Source organism: Petaurus breviceps, unplaced genomic scaffold (genome assembly GCF_028583685.1).
Source record: "Petaurus breviceps papuanus isolate PSGF00001 unplaced genomic scaffold, PetGlider_PUasm1.0 187, whole genome shotgun sequence".
NCBI lineage: Eukaryota > Metazoa > Chordata > Mammalia > Diprotodontia > Petauridae > Petaurus > Petaurus breviceps.
This window is the reverse complement of record NW_027185799.1, coordinates 8,492,651-8,514,806: the sequence shown is the minus strand read 5'-3', so window position 1 is coordinate 8,514,806 and position 22,156 is coordinate 8,492,651. Positions and strand designations below refer to the sequence as shown.

At 39.4% G+C, this 22,156-nt stretch overlaps 1 protein-coding gene across 11 annotated transcripts in view; it reads left to right on the top strand.

Annotated features, from left to right (window-relative positions):
• Nucleotides 1–21,530, top strand: part of ZNF462 (zinc finger protein 462) — a 162,225-nt gene extending 140,695 nt beyond the window's left edge. For all 11 annotated transcript variants that reach the window (XM_069090641.1, XM_069090637.1, XM_069090642.1 and 8 more), the window contains 4 exons: nt 1,388–1,611; nt 13,349–13,472; nt 17,093–17,210; nt 18,447–21,530. In XM_069090641.1, the coding sequence (XP_068946742.1) occupies nt 1,388–1,611; nt 13,349–13,472; nt 17,093–17,210; nt 18,447–18,654 (674 nt within the window). In that variant the 3' untranslated portion in view covers nt 18,655–21,530. The remainder of the gene's footprint in view (nt 1–1,387; nt 1,612–13,348; nt 13,473–17,092; nt 17,211–18,446) is intronic.
• The last annotated feature ends 626 nt before the right edge of the window (nt 21,531–22,156 follow it).

Here is a 22,156-nt window from a genome sequence, read left to right as displayed (position 1 = left end):
TCATTATTATTATTAGCAGACTGGTAACAACTTCACAACAACTGGGTAGTAAGTAGATCTTTTAATTCACTTATCAGAGATGCAATGTGCATAGAGGTTGAGCAGCAACTCCAGAAGTTCTGGGTTCAGGTCTAGCCGCTGATGCACGTTTGGTCTGTGAGCATAAGTAAGTCATTTAACTTCTAATTAGCTCTTTGCCATAGGCACCTCTCTAAAACGCTAGTAGAATGTAAGCCCTTTGAAGGCAGAAAGACTTTTTATAGTGCCAGTGTGCAGCACACAGGGGATACTTCACTTGTTGAAATGAGATTGATTTTGTCTAGTCTGAAATGAAGATGAGTTACAAGTGAGTTTCAGAGTTTCCATACCAGAAGTGACCAAACTGATGAAATCACAAGTCCTTACCCAAAAAAAGCATTGGATGACCTACTTGCATATCACCACTTCCACACCCCTCCCCACCTCCACCATACAGGACAAAGCTCAACCCAGAGCACTCAGTTTCCCCTGCATACTATTTAGAGCTTTGCTGAGTACACCTAATATTTCAGATGATAAATTATATATGTATATATCTCTCATATATAATATATGTCTGTGTGTGTATACATACACACACACATATTGCTTCCAAAGTCTTGAGTCCCTATTGTTACACAGTAGACATTAAGATTAAATTAATTGAAGGATTTGTATTACCATTTACAAGTGATAGTGCTTCATCATTGTTAGTGAACTCATCAGAACCAGTTATTTAGAAATTTTTATAATAAATGACAATTGCATATATAGACAAAACCTCCAAATGCAGCCCCATGGGTCATTGCACTCATTTAAATCTAGAGTTTGGGGGCAGCTGGGTGGCACAGTGAATAGAGCACCAGCCCTGGAGTCAGTCAGGAGGACCTGAGTTCAAATCCAGCCTCAGACACTTAACACAAAACTAGCCTTGTGACCTTGGGTAAGTCACTTAACCCCAAATTGCTCTCCCCGAAAAGCAAAAAAAAAAAAAAAATCTAGTACTGTGAATATTCTTATGGTTTTTTGCTGATAAATGTATAAAAGATTAGCACCTTGCATTGGTGATTCAAATCACAACTTAGTAAGAAAGGAAACTTTTAAACAAAGACATCAGCAGTTACTCGGTTATGAAATTGTACAACTTCTATCTTGAAGTTGAGATTTTCCAGCCAAGATGTAAACTAGTGGAATAGTTAAAGAGAAAATCAGAATGCTAAGAATATAGGGATGTGGGGGCACGTCGTGTTCCCGTATAGCCACAGCATAAGGACTTCTTGTATTTGCCTTGGTTGTTGTTGTTTTTAAGAAACATCTACTTTCTCTTAAGTCCAAATTTCCACCTTTCCCCCCCATTTTGTTTCTGCAGAAGAGCGAGTCGTTCCCATTGAAGTGTGCCGTTCCAAACTGTCAAAATACTTGCAGGGAGTCGTTTTCCGCTGTGATAAGTGTACCTTCACCTGCTCTAGCGATGAGAGCTTACAGCAGCACATTGAGAAGCACAATGAACTAAAACCTTACAAATGCCAGCTCTGCTACTACGAGACCAAACACACGGAGGAGCTGGATGGTCACCTTCGCGACGAGCATAAGGTACATTCCTGGGAGACTCTTCCCCTGGCTCATTGGCATTCACCTGGGATTGGGGGCGGGAGTCCCTTAGTCACGCTTACGACGCGGAAAGAGAGATGGTGGCCTGGATAGATTTTTAGAAACACTTGCATGTGTCTGAATGTCTGTTAATGATTGAAATGAGTGACATATGTGTGTATATACACACACGCATGCATACACGCATACACGCACACATGCACACGCAAAGACCAATTGTAAAGTAGCAGCTTGGAAAAGTAAATAATAGAAGGAAGAGAGTTGTAGTTAAAACCTCTTTTCCAGCTTAACTGATTGTGGGCAGGGTCCTGCTGAGTCCTTGAGCCAGCCTCACACACAGGATGTCTGGCATCTTGTTTTTCATGTCCTATTGAAGGTATCTGGATACTGTAGCTCACATTTGGTTTGTGAGGGAAAAGAAAGTTAATTTAAAAAAAAAACTTCACCAGAATATTCTAATAATTCAGAAAGTTATTCCATCTACAAGTTAATGTTGGGTGCCTACAATATGTAAGGAATTATGCCAAGCGAAGGGTGGAGAACCTGCAACCTCAAGGCCATGTGTGGCCCTCTAGGTCCTCAAGTGCAGCCCTTTGACTGAATCCAAACTTCACAGAACGAATCTATCAGTTCGGGCAAAGGTCATGCTTGAGGACCTAGAGGGGTTTGTTCTGTGAAGTTTGGATTCAGTCAAAGGGCTGCACTTGAGTACTTAAAGGGCCACATGTGTCCTTGAGGCCACAGGTTCCCCACCCCTGTGCTAAACCCTTTGGATAGTTTCCCATTCCCTTTATCCCAGTAGGTGAGAGATAGGAGATTTTTTTTCTTGGTCTTAAAACATTTGTGATCAAAATTTTTAAAAAACAACAAATCAGCACTAGCCCCAACATTTCTCCCACAGTGATTAAAGTTGTACCTGTTGGGAGAAGGTTGAGCTTTACCTGCTCTTTTTGCTTTGGGGCAGCTTTTGTACTTTACACATAGTAGGCACTCAGCAAACATTGAATTCAAAGTGAATTGAAATTCATGTTTTCCAATATATGTGAAAATTCAGGGGTTTAGGAGAGGGAATTCTATTTCATTTCCCAAACATTTATGAATATGAATAAATGCTTGTCTCATCAGTGATTAGCAGCAGCCCCTTGCTTATCCTTCGCTCCCTAACAAATGTATACTTGAGTCTTCCTTCTGATGTAGCCCAGCTTTTAGCATTTTCTCATGCCCATACTATGTTCAGCTGGGTACCTCTTACTTACTTACCTAATCTGACACCTCCATGTAGCCCCTGGTCTCTCATACACAGCTGTGGAATCTGACAAAGGAAGAACAAAATTTCTTTCCTGCTTATTTTTCTCCTGAAGCCAGGTGTGGTAGTGGAGAGCAAAAGATGGAAACCAGACTGAATGTCAGTGTTTTCTACTTGTAGGGGAACTTTGAAGGCTTTTCTCCCTCTTGGAATACTCAAGGCTGAGACCAATCACTGAGAAATCGATAGTGACGCAGTTTAGGGCCCTTCTAAATGTATTGTTGGAAATGTGTGACTCCACTAATCCCCGGTGATACAGATTAATGTGGTTACCTACTAATGTGATAGAAGTCCAGAGAATATCAGATATGCAAATGAATTCTGGGGAGAGATACTGCAGTCAGAAACTGTTCTCTTGCATCAGTGATACACCAAGCTTCTCAGTGCACACTGCAAGTGCGGTTCATTGCTCATTCGTTCAGTAAACATTGTCTAAGCTTTACAGCATGAATTGTACAGCATTAGCTGCTAAGGGAGATAAAACGTTTAGTCTGGGGTGGGGAACCTGCAGCCTTTGTTCTGTAAAATTTGGATTCAGTCAAAAGGCCATACTTAAGGACCTAGAAGGCCACATGTGACCTTATGGCCACAGGTTCCCCACCCCTGGTTTAAGTAAAACAGCCCTTTCCCTGGTGGAGCTCAGACTCCAGCAAGAGACTGTGAAGTGCTTGAAAGGCAATGTGATGCAGCAGACAGAAAGCTGCCCTTGGAGCTAGAAAGGCCTGAGTTCAATACTCATCCCTGACATACTGACTGTATAATGTCAGACAAGTCACTTAACACCTCAGTGCCCACAGGCAAATGTGTAAGACTAGAAGGGGGCAGACTTACATTACTAGACAGACTTCAAAACCTGGGAATTTCTGAAATCACTGAAATCACAGGTGTCATCCCTATCCATCCTTAAAATAAAGTGCTGTGTGAGGTCCAAGGTGGGGACCATTCCTGAGCTAGAGAGCATTAAGGAAGAATTCTTTGGAGGAGCTGGAATGTGAGCTGGGCTTTAAGAAATAGACAGAAATTACAAAGGAAAAGAGTTGAAGGGAGAGCATCCCAGGCATAGAGAACAACATTAGCAAAAGCCTTAGGCTCCCTCCCTAAATAGCCTCATATGTCTTTTGAACCCTGTGTCCCTTAATGGTATACCTCTGTGGGCTATGACAGGTACTGAGTACCACTTACTAGCTGTGTGAGCTTGGAAAAATTCCTTCCCCACTCTGGGTGTCAATCTTCTCATCTATAAAATGAAGAGGTCGAATGATCTCTCAGTCCCTTCCAGCTTAAAATCATGCAGTCCTGAAATGTCTTTAGAATTTAATTTTTTTTCCGAGGACTATCATTGAGCAGCGCTGGTTATTTAATGTAGTTTTCTGAAGTGCTCCTGGGAAGCCGATAACCTTGGTTATACTTTTGAAGATATATATGGATGTGGTTCTGGTTTGCATGTAAGAATAATAATAGTAACAATTTTTTAAAAGGCTGTTGAACACAAATGTGCCTTTCTCTTAGAAAACAGAAAGTATTTTTCTTACCTTGTTAAACCTTACAAGGTAATGAAGAGAAAGGGAAGTTATAATTACCCCCATTTTCAAGTGAAAAAATTGTATAGTATAGGAACCATGAACCTTTTCTCTTAGGGCAAATGATAATGAAGGGCAACTCTCAATTATACAGAGCCTGATTATTCACTGAGTAAATTATCCAGGCCTCTTGGTACTTCTGTTTCTCTGTTGGGCTACCTGCCTTTCTGTCACTTTACTATTCATTAGCATTTCTACCAAAAGCTAAGCAGGGTCAGAAAAAGTAAATGAAATTGAAATCAGTAGCTGCTGCCACCTTGGCAGTATTTGTATAATGGAGAGACAAAATTTCCAGGAAATTTGAAGCCATGGAAATAGCATTTTCCTCTCCTCCCAGCCCTTCCCAAATCACATTCTACAGCTCTTTTTTATCACATACATTCTGATCTTGAATAGAAAGATTTTGAACTCAAAGATTTAAGGCAGCATGAACTGACTGACTCTAAAACTCTCCTTGTTTCTTAATAAAATCTTTCCTTTACTATCTTCTGTACTTTTAACCAATTATGCCCTTCAATTCTCAAGAACAGTAGATTTTTCCCTGTTCGATCATTTCAGTGGTGTCTGACTTTTCATGACACCATTTAGGGTTTTCTTGGCAAAGATACTGGAGTGGTTTGCCATTTTCTGCTCCAGCTCGTTTTACAGATGAGGAAACTGAGGCAGACAGAGTAAGTTACTTACCCAGGCCTAGTAAATATCTGAAGCTGGATTTCAACTCAGGTCCTCCTGAGTCCAGGCCTGGTTCTCTATCCATTGCACCAACCAGCTGCCCAGATTTTCCCTGGCCCATATGATGGGGAATGGCTGACAGACTGTTGATTAGGACTCAGTGATTGAAGAAAAAAACTAACTTTTAAATCATTAAAGAATTCTGAAATTGAACCCAGAAGACCTCGTCATCACCTACTTTGTTCTTCACATGTCTACATATTTTAACATCTTACATCATTATTGTTTCTTGAATACAGTGGTTTTTGTTTTTAATTACATTGTCATCACTCTACCCCATTTAGTGTTAATGTGATTTGAATGCTTCACATTCTTCTTGAAGACAGCAATGTAGAGTGGGTAGAGTGGTGAACTTAAGAGTCAGGAATATGTGGGTTCAAATCCTACCTCACATATTTACTACCTCTATGACCCTCTCAGCCTCAGTTTCCCCATCTGTAAAATGGAGTTAATAATAAAAGCATATACCCTCCAGAACTGCTGTGAGGATCAAAGAAGATGATGAACTTGAAAGTACCATATGACTGTGAGCTGTTAGTATTGACTTGAGCAGGCTTCATTACCTGTTTTCTCTTCTGTAGAATACTGGAAAGTGCCCGATTTCATGATGCTGGTAAAATGCTAGTTTAGGCCAAGGGAACATAGTATATGCATATGTGGTTGTCCGTCCTTTTTGATCTCCCATGTTCTTTTCATGTTGTTTGCATTTTCAGCCAATAAAATAAATACTTCACTAACTTCCATCTCCTATGGGACTTCACAAGTTTACAATGGTTCCATTTAATTCAATTCAGTGAGAATTATGAGCAAGTGTTAATGTTCCTATCACTCTCCTAGGTGTTGGTCATAAAAAGACAAAAAGGACACCTCCCCTCCACCCCCACCCTGTCAAAGGAGCTCGTATTATACCCTAAGAAAACAACATGTTTATAGATGAACAAATACAAAAAACATACAAAGTAAATGCAGTGTTGTCTTAGGGAGGAGAAGAAGAAAGCAGAACACCTGGGAAAATCAGGGAAGGCACCTTGTGCCTTGTGGTACTTGGAAGGTGCCATATTGGTCATCACCTGTTCAGTGTCTTCACAAAAAACAAGTGTAGGGGTGGTTACCACAGAGTTCAGGATTCCTTCCCCTACAAATGTATCTGTCCATATGTAATCTCACAATGCATAGCGCTTCACCCATTCATATTATTCTGATTACAAAAGGACCTTGTTCAAAGACTGCCTGCTGTATAAGCAGAATGATATTCTTAGAAATTTAAAATTTTCCTGCCAGCATGCATCTTCAATAATCGACAAATGATGATGCAGAAGAAAAAAGAAAGATTGTTCTGATGGAGTGTTCAGTCAGTTTTTTCCTTCATTTCCACATGCTATCTTGTCGACCAGTGAAGCTATTGAGTGTATTTTGTAATACGGTCACTTGCAGTATTTGGTGACTCCAAGATGCCGGTTTGACAGCCTTCTGTCACGATATATATGTTACAGGGCTTTCAACAGAAGAACTCTGAGTCTAAAGTGCTTAAAATTGCAGCTTGCAGTTTCTTGGTACCAGTATGCCAACGTCTAACTTGTGCCAGTGAGAGGCGTTTTAATATTGGCAGGACACTTATTACAACTGAAGATGTGTTTGGTTTCCTCGTAGGATCCAAAGCTGCATATTTCATTGACAATATTTCACAGAATGCCAGCGGTCTCTGAAGGGGATTGTCTAATCCAACCTTATCACTTTACATGAGAGGAAACTGAGGCCCAAATGCATTAAATGACAAAGGTTATATGGCTGGTGAGTGGCAAAGCCAAGACTAGAACCCATTTTTTTCTGACTCCTGATGCAGTACTCTTCTGTATACCATGCATTGAAAATTAAGTTCTCATGGGATTTTTACGCAGAACAACTTGCCATATGGGAATTTTTCCATGTGCCACAGTGGAAGTTTATATCATATTTGGGAGTTTAGCAATTCCTGTTCATATACACATACAAAGCCTGTACACCTTAGTTAACTGTAAATACCTCTTGAGTCTAGAGGGCCTGACTTCACTGCTAAGGTTGGTGAGGTGACTTCCACAAACAGCAGACCAGTGAGAATTTAATTAAATTAAAATTTACTTTTTTAAATTTTTAATTAAATTAAAATTTACCTAGATTATGAAAAGGTGCTATTTCACCTTGAGTGAGAATCAGAATAGCATAGTGGAAAACACAATTTATTTCAAGTCATTTGATTTGGGTTCAGATTCCAGCCCTGTTACTCTTTGTGTGTCCTTAGGCATGTAAGTCATTAAATCCAGTCTGGTCCTCTGTCTGCATAAAATGATTGGTTAAAAGTGGTTAAATGATTCTGGGAGCCTCTGTCACAGAATAATTTTTTTTTAATCTAGAAAGTCCCTCACTAGCCATCTCCATCTAGGCCACCCCATTTCTGATAAAGAATGAATTCCCTTTAATATATACTTGATAAGTGAAAAGTGAAAATACAAGCCAGAGGGAACATCCTGCCTTCTAAGGCAACCCATTCCACTTGTGCACAGCTTGCATTGGCAGGAAGTATTTGCTTTCTTACATCTAGCTTAAATAAGCCCCCTTTGTAATTCCTGCTGTTCTGCTCTCTGTGTATGTCTCTGTTTTCATTCGCTCTTTCTATCTTAATAATCTCAATTCAGATTACCTTTCTTTTTGTTTCAGATAAGTTTTTATTGATGTCTGCTGCTTTTTTTTTACATCATTACATCTTATTTCATACCTTAGTATCTCTTCCCTTCCCCCTCCCTTCCCAGAGGGCCATCCCATATGACAAATAGTGTTTTCAGAGGAAAAGAAATAAGGACAAAAGTCTAAAAACGAATGCACTGTGTAACACCTGTGGCCCTCCCATCTCCACAAAGGGCTAGGTTGGGATGAGAACTTAATTTTCTATGCATGGTATAGAGTAAAGAATGTTGGACCAGCAGTCAGAAAAAGTGGATTCTAGTCTTGGCTTTGCCATTCACCAGCCATATAACCTTTGTCATTTAATGCATTTGGGCCTCAGTTTCCTCTCATGTAAAATGATAAGACTAGACTAGACAATCCCTTTCAGAGGAAGGGTGTTCTCTCATATCTATTCATTTGAGTCATGCTTGATCATTGTCATTTTGGTGCATTGACTTTTGATTTTTTTGGTGTGCAGTTGTTTATTCCATTTACATTGTTATAGTCACTGTATATATTGTTTTCTTAGCTCTGCTTACTTTATTCTACATCAGTTCACATAGATCTTTCCATGTTTCTCTGTAGTCATAACATATCATTTCTTCTAGCATAGTAATATTCCATTACTCTCTTGTAGCACAATTTCTTTAGCTATTCTACAATTAATGAGCATCTACATTGTTTCCATTTCTTTACTATCACAAAAAGTACTGCTGTCAGTCTTTTGGTATATATAGGGACTTTTTTCTTATCAGTCAGGTTACCTTTCAATAAAAAACATGCATTATTCAACTTCTTTAAAGAGATCAGTTACATAGGACCAGGAGAGGAACCAATTTCTAGCTTTGCTCTAACTCTAAAACTTTAAGATTTTCTTCCACTGTTCTGAGGTGAGCCTTTTGAAGGTAGCAGGGCAATACACTCTGTTTTTAATCTCTACAGGCCTAAGGGGATGTTAGAGAAATTGTTAGGACAAAAACATTACCATACAGACCAAAAGTCTGATCTCAAGATAAGGGAAAGAGAATCCACGAGGAAAGAAGGCTTTATATGTGAGAACTCTTCTTCCTTCTCTTGTGTAAGTGTCCGTGATCCCAGGAAGCAAAAATGTGTCTTCCTTTTGCATATAAGAGAGATGCTGTAATCCCTCAGCACACAGGAACTGTACTGACCTGATGCTGTGGGCTAATTTACATTAAAAAATCTTTTTAGTACATAGTTTTTAAAAGTCATTTTGAAGAAATTAAGTCTATAGTTATTTTTAAAATGAAGAATAATATAAAGCTTTCCAGGTAAAAAAATTAATAAAGTATTCATGAAAAACAAGAAAAATTCAACTTTTTAGACCTTTACATCTGCAGTAAAAAGTGTAACAGATGAGATTAAAATTGGCCAAATAACTTCTCTTCTCATACCCCAACTAAAGGCTCTTAAACCTTAGCAAAGATTTCTCACAAGAGCTATGGGCTAGCTTTGGAAATCTTCAAATTAAGGAAGATCATGATTTTTTTGAGCCCACAATCTGTTGAAGAAGCCTATTTATATACAAACATGTATGTATATATGTATGTATGTACATACATGTGTATATATGTATATACATACACACACATTTTCAGGTATTTTGGTTAAAATGTAGATATTTTGTGGCTAAACAGAATTAAATCAGTATGAATTTATAATGTTCTATATAGACTGTTTAGTCCCAAATTGGGGGTGGAAGAAACCAAATACCCAAGAAGTGTTAGGTTACTAAAAATACTAGCAATAGCTAAAGTCCTGTAAGCCAGAAACTTGATACTGAAGTTCCAGTCCAGGAAGTTGTTACAAGAAAAAAACAGGATTCACATCTTTTCTCTGATGCTTACTGCTTACTTTGCCCTAGATGTGTCTTTCGCCATTCCTGGGCCTTACTTTCTTCTTCTACAGAATGAAAGGGTTAGACTAGATGATCTCTTGAGGGCACTTCTAGCTCTACTCTTGGGATCTTAGGATTTTTTTTTTATTCCAAGTCCATTGTTCTTTATACTCTTCCAATGGTTCTCATCAAGCTTTATGGTCTTTAGACCCATTTATCTACTTAAAAATTATTGAGGACTCCCCAAAGAGCTTTGTTTATGTGGGTTATGTCTATCATCTTTCTATCATTATTTGACTTTGTGGACTCCGTGGAAGGGGTCTCAAGGCTCCACACTTGGAGAATCACTGGACTATACTATCCTGCTGTTGTACCGAATAATTCTTTTCCTTCTCCCCAAGGCTATATTATTTTCTAGCTTTTTAATTTGCATAGCCATTTGTTTCATCCTCGTTTATCTTGAAAGTTGATTTCTTACTGTCCTCCATCCCCTTTTATTGCCTTCTACTTCCTGTTTTCACATTGGGGTATTGGCCAATAGAACCAACTGATTGTTTACTCCTTTCCCTGATTTTCTCTTTACAGATATTTAGCAACTGATATGAAACTTCTTCCCATATGCTGAGAGCATGGAATTAGGGGTTTTCAGTTCATCTTCACTCTGGCTTAATTAGACTTCTCTTACTTAAAGGTTCTCTAAAGCTTCTGTGGTTATACGTGAAACAGTTGAAGAATATAGTTTTTCCTTGCGGTCATTTTTGATACCATCCCTACCAAAGGTTAGCAGTATGGTACAGTGAAATGGGGAGTGGCTTTGGCGTCTGAGAACCTAGGTTCAAATGCCTCCTCTTATGTTTATTGTTTGTCTAACCTTAAGCAAACCGCTTAGCTGCCCTGGACCTCAGTTTCTTCATCCATAAAAGGAGGGGAATGGACTAGATGACCTTTCAAGACTCTATCTATGATCTTATGATCTTAGATATGATCCATGTGTCAATCTATGCATAGGATTCTTGATGTGATACATAACTGGAAAGGTGCAAAAAGGCAGTGAATTAATGAGGAAGGTTCATTTTGAAAACCAAACATATCAAAACAAATTCAAATAACCTATTAGTTTTCTTCTTGAAGAGGATTTGTTCTCTCTTACTATTCCTAATTCCCTACTTCCTACATGCTGGTAACAAGAAGTTATGGGCAGACATGGAAATTTAAATTAAATTTAAATTAAACTACTCACTTCATGTCTTCTACAGGTTGACCACAAACTGACTCTGGTCTTCTTTAGATCATGTCCCTTTAGACATTACTCACACTCCAGATTGTCCTGGTGGCATCTCTTGTGAATGACTTAGAATTGATTTGACTGTGATTAACCCTTGTGGACTTTGGGGATTTACCCATGGTACTCACTGCTTCTGCTGAATAAGTCATTGAAGAAAATTGACTCAAGGAATCAATGACCTGAGTAGGAGCATTTTTAGTCCACACATATCTTGTTAAAAGTTCCTTTAGAAAGTCTTTGGATGTTTAATTAACTTAGGACTAGCTAGAATAAGTCCAGTATGTTGTGCATAACAATAACTATAATTTAGATTTTCATCTCAAACTGGAGCAGGTATTTATCATCAGGCATAATCTAGGATATGGCCCATAATCCTCAAATTTCCTAGGGTGCTAAGAGGTCTTTGGAATTCTGTTCTAGATTTAGAATAAAGTTCCCCTGGGACTTATGAAGTGTCCAGAAGGGGAAGGAATCTAGCTTGGTAGACAGGGACAGGTGTGTGACAGACAAGAAGGGGACATGGGACTGCTGAGAAAGAAAAGCAGCCTCTGCTCTGACTCATGGTTTTTTTTTGGGGGGGGGGGTAGGAGAAATATTCTGGAGGAGCCTCACATCTTTGTGGCTGGTGTAGGCATTAACTTGGCCTTTTGACATGCTTAAGTGATCTCATCCATTTAGGTTCTTTTTATATTAGTACACTTTGCAGTCTATCCATACTTTCTCATCTCATGCAATTTTTTATCTGTATTCTTTTTTTTTCTTTGAGATTTCATCTCCCTATGTCACCCAGGCTGGGGTGCAGGCCTTATCTCACTTCCTGATCACCACAGGGTCTATGACCTACTCATTTCTAACCTGGGCCGATTCACATCTCCTTAGGCAGCCTACAGGCCCCCTTGCCCAGGGACTTACCAAATTGATGGCATATTGAGTGTGAACTCCCAATTGGCTAAATCATATTATAGCTCAGAACTCTTGAGCTCAAGGTAGTCTCCCTGGAAGTAGGGCTTATAGGCATTTGCCACCATGCAAATATGACACACCCAAGGGTCATATTTTTCTGTAACTCCTCTTCAGAGGATCTACTGAGGATGTTAGATGCCTTCCTCTAATTCCTTTAACGTGTCATGGATGCTGGTACAACACCCTTAACTATTTGGGTTTTTTAATTCTCACTACATAAGGTAGCCTACCATATTTTCCAGTTATCTATATGTGATATCTTTGATCCCTTTTTAAACCATGATTAGCAACACACTGCTACCTGAGTCCACTTATCATGTGCCTTCTCTTTTCCTTTAGCTTAACTGACATTTTGATTCTTCTGAAGACATGGTGTTCCATGATTCATAGCCATCTATTATCATTGGGAGACAATTAGTATTTAAAAGATGGGCTTGGACCACAGGAAGCATGGAAATCAAGATCTTTGATATTAATGACTAAGTAATGGTCATGATCAGTGAATAATTTTCTTTTTCCCCTTGGAAGGGCTCCTCCTTGGTTGGGCCTATGCTTTTAATACTATGTTTCAGATGAGCAACTCATAATGATAATCTACTAAGAACAGTTTGATGTAGAAAGCAATATACTCAATATCTGGGGTAGGGTAGTATGGTGAAAAGATCATTGGACCTGGATTCAGAAAGATTTGGGTTGGCTCTAGTATTTACTAGTTGTGTGATCTGTGGAGCAAGCAAATTCACTTTTTAGTCCTCATCTGTAAAGTGGGAGCAGTGATTCTTGAACCACCTTTTCATAGGCTTAGTGTTGAGAAGTTGTCTTGTAGAGTGGACAGAGTGCTAACCTTGGAATCAAAATTACCAGGTTCAAACCCTAATTCTAATCATTGCTAGCTGTGGGACCATGGGCAGATAGATTACTTAACCCCTCTGAGCCTCAGTTTGCTCATCCTTAAAATGGGGATGATGGTATTTGTAAGTAATTAGGTCACAGGGTCATGAGGTTCAAATGAAATGATGTAAAAGATTTTTTGCAAATTTAGTACTACGTAAATATCAGCTATTATTTTGTGAAGATATAAATGTTGTATAAATGTAAGTTCTGCTGTTTTTACGTAGGGGCAGAACCACCCCTGAAAGTGGACATGGGGCTGAGGGTACTAGATGATTCTCTGGAATGGTGGATTACATAGCACAGAACTGTTTGGCTCTTGCTCATTTATTACCAGATTTACCTTGAAATCTTTTCTCTAATGACTCCTCAGTCTGGCTCTCGTTTGGACTTTTTTCTTGAAGGTAAGCCGTAACTTTGAGCTGGTTGGACGAGTTAACTTGGATCAGCTGGAGCAAATGAAGGAGAAAATGGAGATGTCCAGCAGTGATGATGAAGAGGACAAGGAAGAAGAAATGAACAGTAAAGGTGAGGACAGAAATCGCTCTCACCTCTGTGCTCCAGCCTCAGATTATGTAGTTTTAGGAGCCATATCTGTCTGCATCTCCATATGCATTGGTTGGTCTGTATGAAAGTTATGCAAATATATGCATGAATATTATCATTTGGCTATTTAGACTTTCAAGTAAAAATGTTCTTAGGATAAAGTTGAAGACCGTTATAAAGTAGGATGAACCAGATGAGTTATGTTGAACTAAAATAAAGAATGGCTAAGATATTAGGCCAGATATGTTTACATATAAGTATTTCTGTGTTGTGGAAGCATTCATACCATGTTTCCCCGATAATAAGACACTGTCTTATTAATTTTTTTTTGGAAAGAAAAACACCAGAGGGCTTATTTTCAGGGGAGGGCTTATGTTGTCCTGCCTCAGCTCTCCTCCGCAGCACTGCTCTCAATGGCGCCAGCAAGCAAATCACTGGGGAAGAACAGGATGACGCGCTCACTGCTGCAGCTCTGATTGGATGCAGCTCGGAGCATGGCTTGCGTTTCACCCAGGGGGGGGTGCATACAGAGGGTACCGTAATGTAGCGTGTAGCACACCTTCACTACAGTAGCAATCTCAATAGGGCTTATTTTCGGGGGAGGGCTTATTTTAGAGGAATCTTACACGGTAAGGGGAGGGCTTATTTTCGGGATAGGTCTTATTATCGGGGAAACACAGTATTTCTGATCTCTCCCAGACCATGAAAATAAGAGGATGCCCAGTTTGGGACATGTCAGTCACCTTTTCATATTTCTGATTTCTTTAGCTAGTTCTATCAAGCTGGGCTGAAGACCTGGCCTTTTCCTACCTTATTATAGTAGGTGCTCTTGGGGTAGGATTTCTCCATTATTACTCCTTTGTTCACCACCACCAAAGATGGGAGGATGGAGACTAGACCTTCCTTTCTCCTGATCTCTTACAAACCCCTTTCAGAACCAAAGTTCCCTCTCCTCCTTCATGGTATCAAGCAGTTCTGGCTTGTAAGCCAGAATCCCATTGTGGTGCTAAACCCCATAACAAAGAAGAATTGATTGGGGAATACAAAGTGGAGTATTTTAACTCTTCAGAAACTTTACTCCCTTCCTCATACCACTCCCAAAATGATGCTTTTTTTTTTTAATCCTGGATTTCAGGAAGGAAAAAAAGGTTTTAACAGAAGCATAGTCTGAACAAGAAAATTTTAAATGTTTAGCCTTCATTAGCAGAAGCAGTAGAAATTCCTTCATCATGAGGGAGAGGGTTGTGACGTTAGAGGTGTGTGTGTTTGTGTTTTTTAATTCTTCCCTTCATGGTGAACTCTTCCCATCTGGGAGGCGTGACTAGAGTTCTCTGTCTCATTGTGCATGCTTTTGACAGCGGCTACAAAGGGGCCCTTTCACTTCAGGATGTTGTGTGCCCTGCTGTTTCTCTTCAGGCAATAAATTATTCTTCATTGGATATTATGACTTTTTAATCTCTCCAACTTAACATCATCTGAATTTAGAGGTTAAAAGTACAGCAGAGGCAGTAGGCCTTTCCAGTCCTTCGTGCCATTCTCACTCACCCCAGAGTGGTAGAAGACAAAGGGGAAAACATGGCAGGTGAGGTAGTGGGAGAGGGTCGAGCAGATTTTTCTCTCTTTCTCTTGTGTCTCCTTTCCTCTCCTCAGTAGCGTCATGGCATAAATCCAGCTCAATGTGACTGGAATGAGCTTAATGGTCTCCGATAGCTTCTCTCTGAAGAGAGTGTAGTCCACATTCATGAACCTTAACCACACAGAAAGAAAAAGTCTTAGGGGTGGGGAGGAATGTATTCTTTCCTCAAAGGCTGGAGGATTTACATGAGCAACTTCCAGTAATGTTAATGGGAATTACAAGCGTAAATCATCCCTTCCCCCACACTGCTCAATGAAAGGAGAATAGCCACTATTGTCTGAATGTCTTTTGAACAGATCCAGAATCAATTTTCCACTATCTAGGTACATTCTTGCCAAGGAGAAGGACTAAGGCACAATAGCCTCCTGAACTTTTTGCTAGCAGTTAGTCTTCAAAAAACTCATAGTGAGGGACCACGAAAGCAGTGGCCCCCGGTATGCCCAGAGTCTGTTGGTGGATGTTGATGAGTACTTAATATCGTTCTTGTATGATTAAACTTGGCTGACAGTATTAGAAGAAAAGTAAACTGGTTTCATGTTTCATAATGGGAGAGGAAAAGTGTTAGCGGCACCCTCCCTCCCCTCCTTTGCAATTTAGACCTTTAATGATGCATACCTAGTTATTAAGAGGCATCATGCATTTGTCTCCATGTGATGTATAGATCCTACCCAGGCCAAGTGAGAGAGAAAGAGAGACGGCTTGTAGACAAACTACAGTTCCCAGCTGCCATAGCTGGATCTGAGGTTGGATTTTTTAAAGTGAAGAAACCAGGCATGAAGAGATCAAAATTAAATTAAATCTGTCTCTCTGTCTCTCTCTCTGTGTCTCTCTCCCCCCCACTTCTCTCTCTCTGTTTCTCTCTCCCTCTCCCCCCACCTTTCATTATGTAGTTTGGGAGGAGTCAGGAAGGCATTCTGTTGATTTCTTGCCCAAATAATCCCTGCTAAGGAATTAATGTTGGAGCAGATGGTGCTGTCTCATTTCCAATGAAAAGAATCAAGCGAGATAGTCTGTGCAATTATTTTTAATGGCTTGTGTGGTGATCTTCTTAATTTGTGAGAAAATGTTTCATCTTTTGTTGAAACTGGCCCCATTCACATAGCTTTTTTTGTGCTAAAGATTAAGGAAGCTGAGAAACACCTATCCAGTTAATGTCGTTGTACGAATTTTATCAGATGGCATTCAGTGCTTGAGACATCTTTCTGTAACATCTTGTGTATGCAGGCACAAAGTGATCAGATATGTGGAGATGATCCCTCCTGCACTGCCTTAGCTTTGCATTGTGACTGGGAAGCAGAATAGTCCCAGCTGTTTATTATAGACATAAAGACTTTGGCCCTGTTTGGTAGGGAGCAATACACTGATCATGAGGCCCAGGATCCTACAGGGACTTACTAGCCTCAGATTACTTCCATTTGTGAGAAAGAGTATTTTGTGTTCTATATCAATTATTCATTTGGTCAACCAGTGTTTATTGAGAGCCAGCCTTGTAGTAGGTCCTGTAGAGAGTCCTTGTAGTAGGCCCTATAAAGTACATATAAATAAAAGCATCAGACATAGTCCCTGTCCTCAAGGATATTACAATTAATTCAAGTCCTTAATAAGATTTCAGGAAAAGAAGGGATCATTATGGGCCATAGTGAGCAGAAAAGCCTTCATTAGAACCCTTAAAAATAGGAACAAAGGATCACCTTAGCAGAGGAGACAAAGATGATTGTGTTTATAGCAATTTAGGGAAGATAAATCCCCGGTTCTAGGATTGTTCTTGAGTCAACCATAAGAGACATTCTTTAATAGGTAAAAGTTTGATAGAATGTCAGAAAAGGTTACCCATGATTGATCTTTAAAAAATAGACTTATCAGTGAAAGTTCATCGGAATCTTTCTAGTGATCTGTGATTGTATTTTTGTTTTCTTGTATTTTAAAGGGTTAATTTTCTCTCCCTCCCTCTCTTTTTCCCTTACAGATCTGATGAGATTTTCTGATGGCAGGGTTTGCTCTGAAAAGCGATTTCCATGCGAATTCTGTGGACGGGCATTTGCACAGGGCTCCGAGTGGGAAAGGCATGTGCTGAGACACGGCATGTAAGTTTCTACCCAGTGGGCTCTCCCAAGAATTCCATTATCTAACATGAAGCGGGAGGGTTGTTTGGGAATGTTTTAGGGGTTCCCATAGACCCCATTGGAAAAAAACAAAAGGACACAGGCCCCTCTGTGAAATGTCTGCAGCACACGTTTTCATGGTACTGTAAATTAGCAAATGTGAATGCTTTTGTTTTATTTTGTTTTCTGTTGGTTTTCACTAGGGTCATTCTAGCCACTAGCCAAATAAGGTACCATATTTCTAAATGATGAAATCCCATCGCTTTTCTATCTAGAAGTGTAGCGCTTTATCTGGCCAATGTCAATTCAGCTTTCACTAGCGTGACATTCTCTGATAGAGCGCTGGACTGGGAGGCAGAAGACTTGGCTTCTGTTCCTGGCTCTGCGACTGACTCATTCATTGAGTGACCTTGAACAAGTCATTCATCTCTTTGTGCCTTAAATGTCCTGCCTCTGGGGATAGTGCCAGCTTCCTCCGCCGGCCTCCCAGGTAGGTTGGATCATATCTGTAAAGTACTTAGAGATCATCCTTGAAATTAAAGTCATCGCTAAAACCGAACAATCTTAATCTGTGTAGGACACAGACTTAACTTAATATTCAATGATCAGAATCATGGTAAGGGACATCTAGAGCAGTGACCCTGGGAGTTCCCAGAGACTATTGGTGGATGTTAATGAGAGTTTATTATCTTCTTGTCTGATTAAACTTAGCTCAAGGAGTCCCTGCAAACTAATGTTGTTAGAATCTCAAGTCAGTAAGATACAATACAGCCAGTGTTTTTAGAGGTTGGTTCTATAAGGCTTTTAGTTTTAATACCTGTCTCCCAACTTGCTGATTGAACCACTATTTATTGTTAATATTCTTAGTCTCAGGGGATATATCTATCCCAGAAACCTCTGGGTGTGTTTGTTAGGTTTAAGGATAAGATGACCCTTGCCATTAGCATTTATGATCAAGTAATGGAGGAAGCATAGTGCATATATCAAATTGGGTCAGAGGCATAAGGAAACCATTAAAAGATCTGGAAAGGTATGGCCTAAGCCTATTGCATAGAAAGGAAATGCCAGCTACAGAGATGACCATTTGCATGTTCCTAGCAACTGGTAAGAAGAAAACCTATGATGCTTTTGTGATTGAGGGGAAAGAAGAGTGTTGAGTTTCTTCTGATTGGGGGGGGGAATGTTCAATTCAGTCTCTCACATAAATATTTCTTGTAGGTCTCTGAATGACAACAAGCAAGTGAGCAGAGAGAATGACCATCCAAAGGAGAACTTGGAAGAAAATGCTCAAATAACATTAACAGAAGAAAGAGAAGGCGATGAGGAGGTGGAGATGGACTTTTCCCTGAAGGAAGAAACAGTAGCAGTCTGTGTGGTAGCTGCTGACAAATCTCTCCTGGAGACTGCAGAGGCCAAAAACGAATAAGCATTTGGTGGAATTCTTAATCAAACCCTACTTGAACATCGATGAAGGGGTGGGAGGGTGGGGTTGGGGTGGGAAGGGAGGGTGAAGGAGAAGACAGAAACAAAGCTGCTTTTTAGGACTGAACGATCTATTTTCAAAGCACTGGTACCTGTGTGAGTGTGTATATTAAAGTTATTTAAATGGTGGAATAAGTGACTCCCATTACATCCGCTGAATCCTTTCTTCCGGACCTCACTATGGAAAGTACATTCATTTCAGAATGTGGAAGCAACTCCCACATTTTACAATGTGATTTGTGGCGGAGTCTCGGACGGTTAATGGAAAGGGGAAGCTTCGTGAGAGTGGAAGAAGACGTCTCGTAGGGGGGACAACTTTTTGACGCACAACTTTTGGTGCGTTTTTCTAGTTTTAATACAGTAAGCTTTTTCCAGACTTAACTGCAGCCGCTTTGAGGAAGAAAAAAAAAACTGCTTTGCTTAAAACAGTCACCTGTTTCCTAGTACCTCAAAATTAACCAAGGGAATTCTCTGCATTTGTCAGTACTACCTGTCATTGTCGTGGTTAAATGTGGAGAGAACTGCTGGGCAAGATGGTGAATGGGGAAAAAAAAAGTTTTAAAGAAAGGAAAAACATTGTGCTTAAAATCCCAGTGCGGGTTTTATTTCTTAAAATACTGTGATTTTTTAATTATTTTAGTAAAAAACAAAACAAAAAAAGAAACAGACTTTAATTACTAGATAACTGTTTGTGAGTTGTCATCCTTTATTCCAGGTAAGCTGTTTGTTAGTGTTGAACCATAATTTAGGATTTGATAGATCCGCGTGAGCTAATTTCAAGGGGATTGTGCCGGTTTGCTAGCCACCTGTTACTTTTCTATCAACCTGCGGTGTTACAAATACAGCACAATTCAGTTTTTTCATGTAAAATGTTTTGAATTTTTTTTTAAATTGGGGGGGAGGTAAGGGAGATTTAGTTCTTGTGAATAGGAATGTTTTGATTTTCAACATGGAAATAACAAAGAAGTTAACTTTTTTTAATTTAACTAAAGAACCAAACTTAGGGCACAGCTATGCAGCTTGTGGGCCAGACAAGGAGGTCCTCGTCACCGTTTTGTTGTTGTTGTTATTATTGTTGTTGTTGCTTGTTGAATTAACATATTATCAGTCTCACACAAATAGTTTCTGTTAAGATTGGCTGGCTTTTCTTGTGTGGTCTTCAAACTTTTTGTTCCCTTTTTTCTTTTTTTTTAAGTTTGTTTTTGGTGGGCAAGAGGATGTGTTTGAATCACATCCCTAAGGCTAGAGAGGATGAGAAATATGTCTGTCCTACCAGGAGCCTGGAGAACTGCTTGTTAATGGATCTAAAGAAGCGCTGCTATGTTTCCCCCTTGTTAGTGGTCACAGGAGGGGAGCAGCCTTGGCCGAATCTGAGTCTACACATATGGTATGTTCTGATTGTGAACAAAGGGTTTCATTCCAAAAAAAAAGTAGAAAGAACTTTTATTGAAACCTAGTTTTTAGATGTGTGTGCATGGGCACACATGCCTGTGCCCATATGTACGCTGGTATGTGTGTGTATGTGTGTGTGTGTGTGTGCGCGCACGTGCGTGTGTGTGTCCTTTTGTTTTCCTGTTTGTTTTTGTTTTTTTACTGGGAGGGTCTGGGGGAGGGGAGGGAGGGCAGAAAGGGAAGGGGAGTTGCTGAGAAGACAGTGGTCCCACACAGCTTCAAATAAAATCCATGGAAAGATGTTGCATTTGTGGAATAGGTGCTTACTTGAAAAGCATGGTTTTTTATTTTTATTTTTTCCCTTTTCCTTTATTGCTGTTATGAGGTTTTTGTTTGCAGGGTGTTTATTTTATTTTGGGGGAGGGCTAAGGGAGGGAAAGCATCTTGTGGAAAACCAGAGAGGGGGCGGGTGTGAACTATCTAGACAAATACTCATTTTGTGTCCATATTTGTTTTAAATTGGCCTCATTTCAAATGTATTTAAACAGTTCCATACCTGGATTGGGTGTTTGTAATGGTTACCAAAAAAACAAAAAACAAAAAACAAAAAAAAGAAGAAGAAAAAAAAAGAAAATGATTGTGACATGCTTTTATCACTACTTTATTTTTCAAATAACATGTAAATATTGTAATCCATTGGATTTTGTTTTGCTAACCTGTTAATAAAAAATATGGGACCATTATCCTTTTAACAAGGCTAGAATGTCATTTCTTTCTTTATTCAAAGTGTATACCTGTTATATTGTGGCCACACATTTTGGATGCATTATTACAATTCTGTTGACTGTAATGACCTAGAATTGACACCATTTTTTTCATTGTTTAATTTATACAGAGGACATTTTTTTTTCCAGAGCTTGAGAGAAGGAAATAAATAGCAAAATGATGACCCCTTGGTTCCAGCCAGTCAGTATTTCCTGACACTTAATTAGTGACAGGGAGATCCTGAGTCCCTGAAGCAAAGGGTTAAAAAAAAATTAAAAAGCAAGTAGGTTATTCAAGTTGTTGGCAACGTACATTTTGTAATGAAAAGTGAAAAATTAATAAAGAATTTTTTTCAAGTGTGTCTATGTGCATCTATTGTAACTCATTTAATAAACAGCAAAGGATACCAAAATCCAAAGTCAAATGAACACAATACTGCCTTTGAAAGAACGGAGATATGCAGTTCTACATGAATTGTTCTACTCTCTGCAGTGAACTGTGATTGGTCGGGGGTTTGGGGGGGAGATAAAAGGTTCAAATGACCTCTCCTTTCAAGGGGCTTATAATCTAACTGGTGAAATCACAGGGGATGTTCTTATGTGTCCCGAAAAACTGGATTTAATACCATGTGAAATGTCAAAATAAAATTAGGATGAAATGCAAGCTGTGATTTGATTTTTCAATGTAAACAATGTTCCTGCTGCAGAAATTGGTCAACAAACAGCATGTGGAAGTTTATGGAGACACTTTTCAGTTAATAAAGTACTTCCAAGTGCTCTGGAAAGTTTCAATGGTGAAGGCAAAGCAACAGTGATAAAACTTTATCTGGGAAAGATTTATTTTCAGGAGAACACTTTTTTTGTTAAACCTAAGGGCATACCAAGGCACAAGCCCCCAAGGAAAAATTGGCCCAACAAAATTATGTTGAATATAGATGAATTAGCCTTGTAAGTTCTGGTTCAGTTCTTTGAATAACTGATAAAAATCAGCAAAGAAAATCCACACTAGCCTAAAGCCTAAAAGAAATTTCAGGTAAAATTACCAGATAATTCAGAGCATTGATTTTACACTTTAGGCTTTTTCCCTCTGAAAAGTGAAAAGAACATTGCCAAGTCCAAGAAGTGGATGGAGCCAGCTAAGTGGCATGGTGCCCACAATGCTAGATTTGGGGTCAGGAAGACCTCAGTTCAAATCCTGCCTTAGATAATTACTACCTTCATGACCCTAGGTAAGTCACTTAGCCTCTCTCAGTCTCCATTTCCTTATCTATAAAATGAGAATAACATTAA